The sequence below is a fragment of the Lactuca virosa genome, chromosome 3 (genome assembly GCF_052849685.1).
Source record: "Lactuca virosa cultivar CGN04683 chromosome 3, Lactuca_virosa_CGN04683_v6, whole genome shotgun sequence".
Lineage (NCBI taxonomy): Eukaryota > Viridiplantae > Streptophyta > Magnoliopsida > Asterales > Asteraceae > Lactuca > Lactuca virosa.
This window is the reverse complement of record NC_136428.1, coordinates 9,987,889-10,001,812: the sequence shown is the minus strand read 5'-3', so window position 1 is coordinate 10,001,812 and position 13,924 is coordinate 9,987,889. Positions and strand designations below refer to the sequence as shown.

The window sequence follows — 13,924 nt, the reverse complement described above, 5'->3', positions numbered from 1 at the left end:
ACATTAACTGGACCTTTCACCGATGTCGGGTGAGGCCCGAGGATAGATATATGTATGTTATTTCAGACCAAGGTCCGATGTCGGGGCAAGCCCGAGGAATGTTTGCATGTTAGTTTATACTTGTTGTCTTTGTGATACTTGTATGTGCCTGGTAGGGAGGTGAGTGTGGGCGAGGTCCCGTATCTCATCACTAGCCGAGTATGGACGAGGTTTCGTATCCCATTATTAGCAGAGCAGTGGCGGGGTCCGAGACAGGAGAGAAGTGAGTGTGGGCGGGGGCTCGTATCTCACTATCAACAGGAGTATGGACGGGGTTCCATGACTCATCAGTAGCAGGACAGGGGCAAGGCCCAAGATAGGCAAGGCCTTAGATCAGGAGTACAGTCGAGTATGTTTAGCTTATATGTTATGTGTTATGATATATGCTTGTAAGTGTTTAGCGGGCGAGGCCCAGTGACAGTCTGACAGGCGGGGCCTAGGAGAGACAGATCTGTATACCGAGCGGGGCTCGATGCCAGGCGGGGCCCGATGCCGGAACGAGTCTGATACCGGGACTAGTCCCGATGCAGCGGGCGGGGGCCCAGTATGTGGTTATGTGTATGGTATGTGGTAGTATGTGGAACTCACTAAGCTTCGTGCTTACGATTTTCAGTTTTGGTTTCAGGTACTTCTGGTAGCGGAGGGAGGAGCTCAGGATGACTGCATGGCACACACACCATAGTATTTAGTCTGGGACGTTTTACTCTGATATTTTGATACTCTGATTATGATGTTTTGAGATATTGATTATGTTTTATGAAAAGATTTGATAAACATGGTTTTACTTAATGATTTAAAATGAATTTTTTGGTCATGATTTTTGGGTCGTTACATTTTTAATAAGAAATTTTGCTTTAAAAAAAAATATTTCACACTATTTATTTCATTCACATTATTTCCTATTAAAAAAATATCATCAACATAGACTAATAGCACAACTATAGTTTCACCCTTAGTTCTAACAAACAAAGAATAATCGTTTACACTTTGAACAAACCCAAATTCAAATAAATCACCAAATAATATTTCATTCCACTTTCATGGAGCTTGTTTAAGCTCATATAGAGATTTGAGAAGCTTACAAACCCTGTTATCACCATGGGTATGATAACCTTGTGGAAGGGTCATGAAACCGTCTCTATCTGAACTACCATAAAGAAAAGCATTGTTAACATCCAATTGATACAAGGTCCAATTATTATTAACAACCAAATTTACAACAACTCAAAATGTAATCATTTTTGCTACAGGTGAAAATGTTTCATCATAATCAATCCCCTTTTTCTGATTATACCTTTTTGCAACTAATCTAGCTATATAATGCTCTACTTCACCATTTGACTTGTATTTTATTTTATATACCCAATGCATCCTATATCCTTTCTATTAGGTGGCAAAGTAGTTAAAACCCAAGTATTATTATATTACAAAGCTTCCATTTTGTTATTCATTGCAGTGACCCAATTAGGATCAGTAGAAGCCTCAAGATAAGAACAAGGCTCAACAATTTTATTAAGATTAGAGATAAAACAAAAGTTATCAGAAGACAAATTTGAGTAGTTAATAGTTCTCTCATACCATACTTATACTTTCCTTCAACAATATAGTTAGAAAATTTTGAAGGAAACTTAGACTCTATACTAGACCTCCTAAAACCTGTAGAGACACTACTAGATGGTTCAAAGTCAGGATGACTAGTTTCCTCAGAAACACCAGAAGGATCAGGCATAGCCTCCATGGAATGAGGACTAAGTACCTCACCACTCTAGCTATTGGGTCTAACAGGCTCAGAAGAAATGGTTGCACTTGTACCTTCAGACTGATTGCTAAAACCATATTCATCAGGTGCAATTGTATCAGCTATAAAAGTTTTTTTTTTTAACAAATCATCACATGAAACAAAGTGCCTAGTACTTAACTCATCAATCGTATAAAAAATTAGAATTTTTATTAATTCCACCAATGCCTTTTTTCATTTTGTAAGGAAAAACATCTTCATAAAATTTTACATCCTTGGAAAAAGAAGAAAGAATTGTTATCAAGAATAAAAAGTTTATACCCTTTCTTTTCATTAGAACAACCTACCAAAACATATTTTTCAGTCCTTTTAGTTAGTTTATCAGAAACATTTAATCTAACAGTAAAGCATAAGAAACCAAAAACTCTTAAGTTTTCAAAAACAGGGAGCTAGTTAAAAATCATATCAAAGGGATATTTACCATTCAAAACAGAAGTCGGACGTCTATTAATCATAAAAGTTGTAGTAAGAACGAATTCACCCCAAAATTTAAGGGCAATCTAGACTGAAAAAGAAGAGATATGCAAACATTAAGCAAATGCATATGCTTTCTCTCCACAAAACCATTATGTTGTGGAGTTTAAGCACAAGAGGTGTGATGTATTATACCATTATCTTTAGAAAAAGAGTTGAATTGGTTTTTAACAAATTCAATCTCATTATTTGACCTAAAAGTCTGAACATAAACATTAAATGATTTTTTAACACATTAAAGAAGACAGAAAACCAATAAAAAACTTCAGTTTTAGACTTCATCAAGTAAACCCAAGCACCTCTTGTGAAATCATCCATAATAGTCAGGAAGAACTTAAAACCATATGAAGTAGCAACTCTATAGGGACTCCATACATCAAGATGAATTAGTTCTCCTAACTTAGTTGATTTATGTTCACTATTCTGAAATGAGTTATGAGATTGTTTAGCTTTATGAGACACATCACAAAGAGGAAGACCCTCATATCCTAAACCAAGAGACCCTCTAAGAACATTAAGAGACTGATCATCAGGATCACCTAACCTATTATGCCAAGTTGCCTTAGACACACAACACTGAGTATTTTTTAAAAGACCGAAGGTTATTAACTGAAGAAAGGGAGCCATCAAGATAATAGAGCCCTCCAGATTCATTACCAGTCCCCACAGTCACCTTAGACTGTGAATCCTGATCAATACAGGTAGACTCATCAAAAAACAACTTTGCATTTATTGTCTTTACACAATTTATGAACAGATAGCAAATTTACATTAAAGTCAGGAATAACAAAAACATCAAATAAGGTTACAGATTTAGACAAGTTCATATTACCAATTTTATTAATCTTAGCTTAAGATCCATTAGGATGATCAACTCTCAAATCAAGTTTTGAAACATCAACTTTATTTTCTAAAAGACATTCAATGTGTGTCATATGTTGACTAGCACATGAATCTATAACGTATTTTTTACTGTTAACAATAGAATTACAAGAAATACATGCCATATTAGCAGTCACTTCTGTGCTTCCTTGTTTCTCATTGATAAGACTAAAAAACTTAGAATACTGATCACCAGTCAAGTAAAACTTATCAGATCCACAAACAGTCTGAGAATTGTTATTGGATTGAGTACTAACAGGCTAATCAGCCTGAGTATTCAATGCATAAACATTTCCAGACACACATTTATTAAAGTTTTTATTATCATTATTCCCGAACCTAAAATCTTTTGGAAAACCAATAAGTTTGTAACATCTATCAACAATATGACCTTTCAAACCACAATTTTTACATTGTAAATTCTAATTTCCTCTAGTTCTATTAGTATTAAAATATTTATTTTGATCAGAAAAATTTCCAGCAAAAATATAGGCTTTAGTTTTAGAAGAACTACTAGAGAGGGAACCTCCTTTTTGATGAGATTCTTCTCTAGAAACAATTAAAAAAGTTTCCTTAACATCAGGAAGAGGATCCATAAGTAAATTCTAATTTCCTCTAGTTATATTAGTATTAAAAATTTTCGTTTTATCAGAAAACTTTCCAGCAAAAACAGAGGCTTGAGTTTTAGAAGAACTACTAGAGAGAGAACCTCCTTTTTGATGAGATTCTTCTCTAGAAACAATTGGAAAGCTGCCTTAACATCTAGAAGAGGATCCATAAGTAAAATATGACTTTTAACTTGACCACTATCATCCAAACCAATGAGAAATTACATTAGCTTCATTAATTTTGAATTATTATTAAACTGAGTAAAGGCATCACAAGTACATTCAACCACTTTAGTTAAACCATCAAATTCTTTCCAAAGAGCATCAAGTTTACTATAATAATCAGAAACAGACAAACCATTTTGAGACAAAGAATTGCTCTTCTTATGAAGATTAAAGATAACAAAACCATCAAACTTATGATATGTTTCAAATAACTCAGTCTATATAACAAAATCAGTTTCAGAACAAGCATAACTAGCATAAAAGGACTCAAAGATAGAACCTAAAAGCCAAGAACATACAACAACATTAACTCTTTCCCTTTTGCGAACCTTAACTTCATCATCAACAGGTTTAACAAACGAACTATCTACAAAACCTAGCTTATTCCTACCTTTTAAAGCCCTAATCATAGAGCTTCTCCATATTCAAAAAAAGTTAGGACCAGTTAACTTGATACTGATTATAGAGACAATACCATTATCAGATGGATGTAAAAACAGAGGATCATCAAAATCATAATGATCAATAACATTCTTAGTACCAGACCCTCCTAGAGGTGTCTCACCAATCATGATGAACACATAGAAGAAAGAGCCAATATATCAGATGGACTCAATGATAAGTCTCACCAAACCTGCCTATACTACCCAGATTCGTAGTCACTCTTGGACCTGAGCAAGTATAGTATAGATAGAGAGCCTCACATAAAGTTCAATGAAACTTTGGAACTTGAACAAGGGACAAATTATCCCAAGAACCTGTACAGAAAATAAAAGAAGACTTATAGTGGGGTTTTGCGAAAACAAATAACAACAGGTAACATAGAAGATTACTAGGGGCATCCAAATGCCATGAACCACCTAAACTACTCAAATTTCACCGTTTGCACCAGTTGAGGTTGACCGTGGCTTAACGTTGACCGTTAGAAGTAAGAATATGTTATCTAACGTTTACTCTCAAGCCATCGTTTACATTCAACAGACGAAGATGTCCGAGATAGTTCAAAAATACACCGCGATTCCCAAGAGCAACACAATCGAGCACCGATCTAGCCAGAGAACATAGATCGAACACCAATCTAACCAGGAAGACATAAACAAAGCGATAAAACTGATCGGAACACGGAACGATCAGAACATGAAACACAAATGGAGCAAGGAAAAACTAAACAGAGTAAGAAACCCTAGATCAAGATAAAAACACAAGACGAACATGCATGACTCAGTCTGCTCTGATACCATGTTAAAAAACGCTAAAGAAAGAACTCTAAACACCAAAAATCACAACATCAATAGTTCTCTTTTTATTTAGAACCAGTTGGTTTGTACACATACTTACAAAGGAAACCACGCTACAATAATACACTCTCTCAGGTTTATTACAACCAAGAAGGAAATGAAAGAATTCCCAGTAAAATTTGTAACCTGGAACTACAAACCCTAAAAGATGAACATTGAAGAACAAAAAGAGAGAAAAATGAGAGCAATACAAAACGTAATATCTAAGCTATCTAATCAAAATGAGAACAACAACTTTATATACTTCGGGCAGAACCAACGGATCAAACGCGGGTATAACTCGACTCAAACCCACAACTTGAACCGAAGAAGGATCCGTATGTCAAGAAAGAATGAAAAAAAGAGGCGCAACCCTCCAACTTTCACAAATAACCAATAAACCCCTTTAACACAAACAACCTGCACAAAACATCCTCAAACAACAAAAAACTTTGCAAACAATTCTTTTATGGCATCTTGAAATAGCAACATACTTTCCAATATTACTTAACCTTGAATTTCCCTCCAGATCCCAACTTCCATGTCCAATTATCATTGTACTGTTAAAAAACAACATTCCCCACCAAAGTCTCCAAAGTCGAGACTTGAGAGGTGTGAGCATCCAAAGTCAACTCTCTTTTCCAATTTTATTTTCAGCCACCATTATCCCGTCTATCAACATTCGTTTTCCAATTCCCTTCTATCCTTGCCACTGTTTAAAAAAAAAACATTAGTTTTTCAATTTCATTTCAGCCACCAAAATATGGTCATTTTAAGAAATACTTATGATTATATACATATCATAATACATGTTTAGGTAGTATAAGTACATGAATACTAGTGGTGTTATGAAGGCGTGGCAAATATCCAAGCAAGTTACAATTTTATGGGATCTTGGCGACAAAAATGGTATAAGATAATAAGAACACAGGAAAGCAAGCTTTGGCACACTTACCGGTTAGTTATTAAGGAGTGAATTAAACCATTAGGACCATCGATAACACGATATTTTTTTTTGTAAATCGTAACGACCATCGTAGAATTTCGTCTAAAATAAATAAACAATATATATTACACAATACACATTTACATGTAATGAATAAAATAGATAAATTTTCATAAAAATAAAATGAAGTCATAGTTTATTAATCGGTCACTTTGAAGTAATGATCTAGCATTTGTCGGATAGTACAAATGTCAAATAAGCGACCAGGCAACCAAATTTCTTGGAGTTGCTTGTACGACTCTATCGAAAATACGTACCATTGTAAATTGCAAAAAGATCCCTCAACTATTTATTTTATTTTAATTGTTGTCCTCAGACTATAAGACATATACTTTTTCCCCTCAATCTACAAACGTCCAGTTCGTTTGGAAGTTGGAAGTTGGAATCCAACTCCTCGAACAACATCAAAATTAAATCACATATATACAGTGCAAGATCCTCATACGTGACATATTTGCTTTAAAATACTTATTTCAAAAATTATCCTTTCTATATTCATATATACGAGTAATAGTCATCAAAATTATCCTTTTTAATGTTACTGTTAATAATGAAATTCTTGAATAATAAGTCATCATATTTTAGGTTAGAGATATAACTCTTCTACATGTACAACTGTACAAGTAGATATTGTTGGTCTTGAAATACGAAATTAAGTAGGAAAATTCTTTCAAACTCTCTTTTCACTCGATTTTTTGCTTTTGGATATAGGATTCACACAATTATAGTAACCTTATTTGGAATTTTAAGATCCTGGTGAAATTGGGATTCTCTAAGATTCTTAGATCCTATTTCGGGTAATACAACATGAGGTGGTGATTTAAACTTATGCCCTTTGTATTACACACTAACTTCAGTTTAACCCCTCACCGCTTAAAAATTCCAAAAAGACCCATAAAACGTGGTGAATCCTGGGCCATGGGAGACGTCAGAGTCACCGAACAGTCAGGTAACCTTCTTTTCAACGCCACGCTTCGATCCCTAACACGCCATCTTACTCTGCTTCTTTAGTGATGCTAATCCTTAAGCATTCTTCTTCGAATCAACAACTCCCACCTTTACAAAATACTCTGTGTTCTTGGTGTTGTGTCTGTGATCGATTCACCCGATACCGATAGCCTTTTAAACTGATCAAAAAAGGGGATTCACGTTCCAGATTCAGAAAGAAATGGCTTCTCTGATCCTTCCCACAAAGCAAAACCCTCCATCGTCTTCGTTTCTACAACAAAATCATCAAAACAATCCGTTTTTCACTAACAAAAGAAGAAAGCTCAAGAGGAATCAAGCCCTAGTTCCCGTGAGTAAAGATCCTTTCTTTTTTTGTATTTTGAAAAGTTCGATCTGATTTTGATGGGTTTTTTTTGTGGGTTAGGTTGCAAGATTATTTGGGCCTTCGATCTTTGAAGCTTCAAAGTTGAAGGTTTTGTTTCTAGGAGTTGACGAGAAGAAGCATCCTGGAAAACTTCCAAGAACATATACACTTACACATAGTGATATCACGTCTAAATTGACTCTGGCAATCTCTCAAACTATCAATAATTCTCAGGTAATTTTCTTTTTCTTTGTTCTAATTTCAAAACCCCTGACGACTTGTTGAATTCCTCTGTTTATCAGTAGTTGTTTTATGTGCTGTAATTATATACTATATAAAGAAATAGAGGATTATGTAGATGTTGGATTCGAATTCGTTACTTTTTATGTTATTTTAGAAACGTCTTAAATAAAGGATTATTATATTGAGTTAGTTAGTATATTAATATAATATATGATGATCAAATAAACAACCTTTTAATAACATATTTGATAATACAAAGATCAAACCATATGTTCTTCATGTGCAAAATATATATACAGTTGCAGGGTTGGTATAACCAGTTATACAGAGATGAAGTGGTAGCAGAGTGGAGAAAAGTGAAAGGGAATATGTCTCTTCATGTTCATTGTCACATAAGTGGTGGCCATTTTCTTCTTGATTTGTGTGCTCGACTCAGGTTCTTCATCTTCACCAAAGAACTCCCTCTGGTAACTAATCAATTTTATTATGCTTTAATTTTGTTACAATTACTTATGCATAGAGTATAGCCCTTTTAAGTAAACACATCGTCATTAGGTGTTGAAGGCATTTGCTCATGGAGATGGGAATTTGCTAAACAGCTACCCGGAGTTGCAGGAAGCTTCGGTTTGGGTTTACTTTCACTCAAACATTCAAGAATTCAATAGGGTTGAATGTTGGGGGCCACTCAGAGAAGCAGTGGGACCCTTATCCACCACCACTTCATCATCATCATCATCATCATCATCATCATCATCTGAATCCACCATTACTGAAGCTGGAGAAGGATCAAGCACTTGGGAGATCCCAAAGCCATGTCTAGAAGCATGTGCATGTTGCTTTCCACCGATGAGCTCAATCCCATGGTCACATGATCTTGTTAAGAATCAAGATGATGATGATGGTGCCACCCACCAAGGGTTGCAACAAAAAGCTTGATCATCAAGCTTTTCTTTATGGGCGTTTTCTTTGTTTATGTATGTAATGATGATAAAACATGTATTGTTTTTTGTATATAGCATTTTTATTGATACCAAGTCCAAAAATATAATTACACCTTAAAACATAACTAGGATATCCTACGTAAATTGTTGGGATCTGTTTAAAAATATTGGGTTATAGTTTTGCATTTTTATTTTATGTATTTATATATAACTCTAGTTTCTCGATTGTGAGTGTGTGATTTCATTGCTTCTAAAAGCTCCAGTTTTTCGGTAATGGGTTAAATGTTAAAGAAATTGATGATCAAGATTATATATCAGAATCGTTTGTTAAGGCTTAAGGATACAACGATAATGGTTCCAATAAAATCGATTATTGGCCGGAAAACATGTCAAAGAACCTATTAGTGAGCCGATGTAATACTTGTGAAAATAATAATATAAGGAATGTACATATTGGTCGAGAAGGGAGTTCAAGAAAACTCAGGCAAATAGATATGCGGTTTTGATGTTGATCTTTATTATGCCACCTTTTGTAAATGGACTAACTCATAGAACATTCACATGAACACAACATATACAGTGGAAAACATAAATCGGGAAGGCAACTATGAAGAAGACTATATAAAACTTGATAATCTTGAAGGTTACAACTTACAACTTATAGGGGCTTTCAACGTTGCTGTAGAATGGGAAGAAAGAGATAATAAAAGGTTGCTTTATTCGTACCCCTTCTCAATATATTATGACCCCTTAAGGCTAATAATGTGGTGCCACATTTGTCACAGTCTACGTAGGTGCCACGTCAGCTTTGCCACACTCCTTCAAACGTTTGTCATTTTCATGGCATGGGTTGCCACACTTGCCATGATATATATATATATATATATATATATATATATATATATATATATATATATATATATATATATATATATATATTGTCACACCCCAAACCGAGATGGCGGAAACATTCGGGGGCGGAGGACGTCATGTACAGTATCATAACAATACACAATAGTAAAACAAGCAACAATATCCATTGCATTAATAGAATAGTTAATACATGTGTGTTCTGAGTATAGTTGTATGACACCAAAAATTGTATATAGCAAAATATAAAAGACGAGTCTTGAACATGCTTCGTCTTCTCAAAAACCTGATCCAGTGTACCTGTCTACTAGTTCCCTGAGAATACAAGTTATTTTGAAAGAGAGTATCAACATTTAAGTTGGTGAGTTCATAAGTATTTAGTGTCAAGTGTTTGTATTTGTTTCATGAAAATGTTTGTGTTTGTTTAGTAAAATGTTTGCATACTTCCTAGAAAATCCTATATTTTCTTCTAAAATGAAAAGTAGTCTTATACACAAGACCCGACTGTTTTGTATGTTTGTTCTCTTGTAAAAATGTATGTTTGTACTTGAAATAGTATAAAATGTATGTTTTTTTTCCATATTTGTAAACTATCTTTACTAGAAAAATAGTATGCATTTCTCATGTGAGAGTATCATTGTATGAATGTAATGGAAAATGAAGGTTTACAGTAGAATTGTGTAAAATAAACTACTGATGCAATTAACTGCCTTGTAACCAAACTGGTTAATTAAGGTTAAATGTGATTAGGTTATAACCATGCTCGATTGACTAGTATAAAACACGACGTTCTTCAGGCGTCGAAAATGACATGACATTTGTCACCCGTAGACCTGCAGGTCCCGTTGTAGCTAGTAGCGAGCTGTGGGATTGTCAATCCCGTATAGATCTATACACAAACTCACGCTCTCCCTCCAGGAGACTCTGGTTACAAAACGTGACATAGCAAGTATATTGCTATGCCATGAAATATTATCTCATATTTTAGTTATCTTGTTCACGTATAGTATGTAAGTCCCTTTGTGTTCTTGTAAATGGATAGTATACTTTGTAATGTATAGTAATAGTATGTATGTATTGATTCATGTATTGTTCCTATGTTCTAGAAAATAGTATGTATTGATCCTCTAAACTATACCTATTATAGTTTACTAGTATGTTTGTTTGAACTGAAAATGATTTGGAGAAAAGACTCAATTGCCTAACATTTGCAACTGAGTTAAGTATGTACTTTGAAAATGGGGTTTAATATTCATGTATATATTTAGTAAGTATAACTATGATTTAGCCGACATTCGGACTACTGATCCTACCCTAAGCCCACAGCCAAACAAGGAACAATAGTCAAGGTGTTTAGCAATAGTTCTAAGTCCGTTAAAGCATACTTATACATAAATATATAGGAATACGAGTTTGATAATAAACAACAATCTAAAATAGTTTAAAAGAGTTTTTGAAATGATTTTTAACAACAATTATAAGCATAAGAAATCCTTTGTTTGTTTGTTTTCACATGTAACTGTTAACAAAATTCTATTGTGTTCTACTTGTATCCCCCTAAAAGCAGTTAAAAAGGTAAATTGTAGGGGTATGAACTCACCTTAAGTGAGTGATTCGTTTGGATGTTCGATATAGGATGATTGTTTCCACAAGTTAGATCCCAAGACAGAACAAGTCCTAAAATGCATTTCACGCGATATATTGGCATGAAATTAGTGAATATAACCTCAAAGGTGTTAAGGAAACAACCTAGGATGTAAGAATTACTTATAAAAGAAGTGTTAGAAGCGAAATCGAGTGACTGCTTGGAGTTCACGGCTGGGCTTCAGTGTGTACGACCGTAAATGGTTCACGGCTACTTGAAGATTCAAGTGTTTTCGGCTGGAAACATAATTGTGTGATCTTGGTGAAACCAAGAAGATTCAAGGGTTTACGGCTGTAACTCAGAAATGAAGGGTGTTTGATCAATGACAATAAGAACACTAGATGTTCTTATCAAGATCCGAAGGTGAATCAAATGATCCTCGGATGATAGTTGAGAGAAAACTAGGGGTTTTCGGTTGAAGATCTTGAGAGAAAAAGCTTGAGTTTTCGGCTAGAAGTGTAGAAGTGAGGATTATCTCAGTCAAACATATATATATATATATATATATATATATATATATATATATATATATATATATATATATATATATAAGGTAGAGTTTGTGGTCCGAAGGGGTTTACGGCTGCGAACCGAAGGTTTACGGCTGCAAACCGTTTGCGGTCCGAGGGCTTACCGCCCATGTGAGGGTTTGCGGCTCATGCGAAGGTTCTCGGTTCCAAATGTTTCCCTCCAAAACACACAACACTTTTGAATACAAGGTTGATACACTTATAACTCATTAATCTAACCAAATTAATATAATTAAAGAAATAAGTTTGACTTTTATTTGATATGTTTGACTTTCGTTGACCAAGATTGACTTTTACAAGAATGGAATTTACGGGTTGTCACATCATCCCCCCGTTAAAGGGAATTTCATCCCGAAATTAAGTTTAAGAGATACACATGGACTAAGGGAAAAGATGAGGATACTTATGTTTCATTTGATCCTCCCGCTCCCAAGTAAATTTAGGTCCCTGTTTTGCATTCCAGCGAACCTTCACTATCGGGATACGGCTTTGTTTCGTTTGCTTGACTTCCCTATCCATGATTTCTACTGGTTCTTCCACGAAGTTGAGGCTCTCATTGATCTCGATTTCATCGAGTGGGATAACAAGAGTCTCATCAGATAAGCACTTCTTTAGGTTCGATACATGGAAGGTAGGGTGTACGTTACTAAGTTCCTATGGTAGTCGGAGTTTGTAAGCTACACGGCCGATTCTAGCGAGAATCTCAAAAGGCCCAATGTACCTTGGATTTAGTTTAGCACGCTTTCGAAAGCGGATCAAGCCCTTCCGGGGTGAGACCTTCAATAGAACAAGGTCACCAACCTGAAATTCCAAGGGTTTACGTCTTTTGTCAGCGTAGCTTTTCTGTCTATCTCTCGAGGCTTTCAATCGTTCACGAATTTGCACAATCTTTTCTTTCGTTTCCCGGATGATTTCCGGACCAGTGAGAGTGCTGTCAGGAACTTTTCCTTTAGCTAGTTGCGTATCACCCACCTCAGCCCAGGACAGAGGGGATCTGCACTTATGGCCATAGAGGGCTTCAAATTGAGCAACTTTGATACTAGTATGGTAGTTGTTGTTGCATGAAAACTCAACCAATGGTAAATGGATATCCCACGCTTTACCAAAGTCGATCACACAAGCTCTCAACATGTCTTCCAACGTTTGTATCGTCCTCTCACTCTGTCCATCAGTGTGTGGGTGGTAGGCTGTACTCATGTACATTCTAGTTCCCAGGGATTTTTGTAGTGACTGCCAGAACATTGAGGTGAATCTATTGTCTCTATCGGAGATAATAGATATGGGCACACCATGCAGTCATACTATCTCTCTAATGTATGTTTTTGTCAGTTTCTCCATCTTGTCGGTTTCTTTGATTGGCAGGAAGTGTGCAGACTTAGTTAACCTGTCAATAATTACCCAAATGGTATCGAGACCACCCGTTGTCTTAGGCAACTTAGTTATGAATTCCATTGTAATCCGCTCCCACTTCCACTCATGTATCTCCGGTTGTTGTAGTAAACCCGAGGGCTTTTGATATTCTACTTTAACTTTGGTGCAAGTAAGACACTTGCCTACAAAGGTAGCAATATCTGCTTTCATGTTAGGCCACCAATATACCTTTTTGAGGTCCAGATACATCTTGTCTGAACCTGGATGAACGGAGTATCGAGTATTGTGCGCTTCATTCATGACAACGTCTCTGAAGCCACCGAACTTCGGTGTCCAGATCCGATCCATGAGGTATAAGACTCTGTCACCCTTGACTTCTAAGTTCTTATCCATCCCTCTCAGGGATTCACCTGCCACATTTTCAGGTTTCAAGGCTTCCTGCTGAGCCTCCTTAATTTGTGTGGACAGATGTGAATGGATTGTCATAGTCAATGCCTTGACTCTACGACCTGAGTACTCCTTCCGACTTAGGGCGTCAGCTACTACATTAGCTTTACCGTGATGATAACGAATTTTGAATTCGTAGTCATTTACTAGCTCGAACCACCGTTGTTGTCTCATGTTGAGCTCCTTCTGGTCGAATATATGTTGGAGACTTTTGTGGTCTGTAAAGATAGTGCTTTTCGTACGATACATGTAGTGT

At 35.6% G+C, this 13,924-nt stretch overlaps 2 protein-coding genes across 2 annotated transcripts; one reads left to right on the top strand and one right to left on the bottom strand.

Moving 5' to 3' along the window:
- Positions 1-1,804: 1,804 nt before the first annotated feature.
- LOC145163289 (uncharacterized) lies at positions 1,805-4,436 on the bottom strand. The gene is made up of 8 exons (XM_079082128.1): positions 4,326-4,436; positions 4,060-4,244; positions 3,903-3,999; positions 3,316-3,420; positions 2,985-3,047; positions 2,603-2,887; positions 2,447-2,513; positions 1,805-1,899 (listed from the first exon to the last, which is right to left on the bottom strand). The coding sequence occupies exons 1-8, from the start codon at positions 4,434-4,436 to the stop codon at positions 1,805-1,807; spliced, it is 1,008 nt and encodes a 335-aa protein (XP_078938254.1).
- A 2,863-nt stretch (positions 4,437-7,299) lies between these two features.
- LOC145165204 (protein STAY-GREEN 1, chloroplastic-like) lies at positions 7,300-8,892 on the top strand. The gene is made up of 4 exons (XM_079083887.1): positions 7,300-7,606; positions 7,682-7,855; positions 8,164-8,331; positions 8,420-8,892. The coding sequence occupies exons 1-4, from the start codon at positions 7,478-7,480 to the stop codon at positions 8,798-8,800; spliced, it is 852 nt and encodes a 283-aa protein (XP_078940013.1). The 5' UTR covers positions 7,300-7,477; the 3' UTR covers positions 8,801-8,892.
- Positions 8,893-13,924: the final 5,032 nt, after the last annotated feature.

Coding starts and splice junctions, on each gene's coding strand:
- LOC145163289 (XM_079082128.1), bottom strand. CDS start 4,436: ATGATTAGGGCTTTAAAAGGTAGGAATAAGCTAGGTTTTGTAGATAGT. Junction 3,048..3,315: donor CAGAAGTGACTGCTAATATG/GCATGTATTTCT, acceptor AATTGTGTAAAG/ACAATAAATGCAAAGTTGTT. Junction 2,888..2,984: donor ATCAGGATTCACAGTCTAAG/GTGACTGTGGGG, acceptor AAAAATACTCAG/TGTTGTGTGTCTAAGGCAAC.
- LOC145165204 (XM_079083887.1), top strand. CDS start 7,478: ATGGCTTCTCTGATCCTTCCCACAAAGCAAAACCCTCCATCGTCTTCG. Junction 7,607..7,681: donor GGAATCAAGCCCTAGTTCCC/GTGAGTAAAGAT, acceptor TTTGTGGGTTAG/GTTGCAAGATTATTTGGGCC. Junction 7,856..8,163: donor AAACTATCAATAATTCTCAG/GTAATTTTCTTT, acceptor ATATATATACAG/TTGCAGGGTTGGTATAACCA.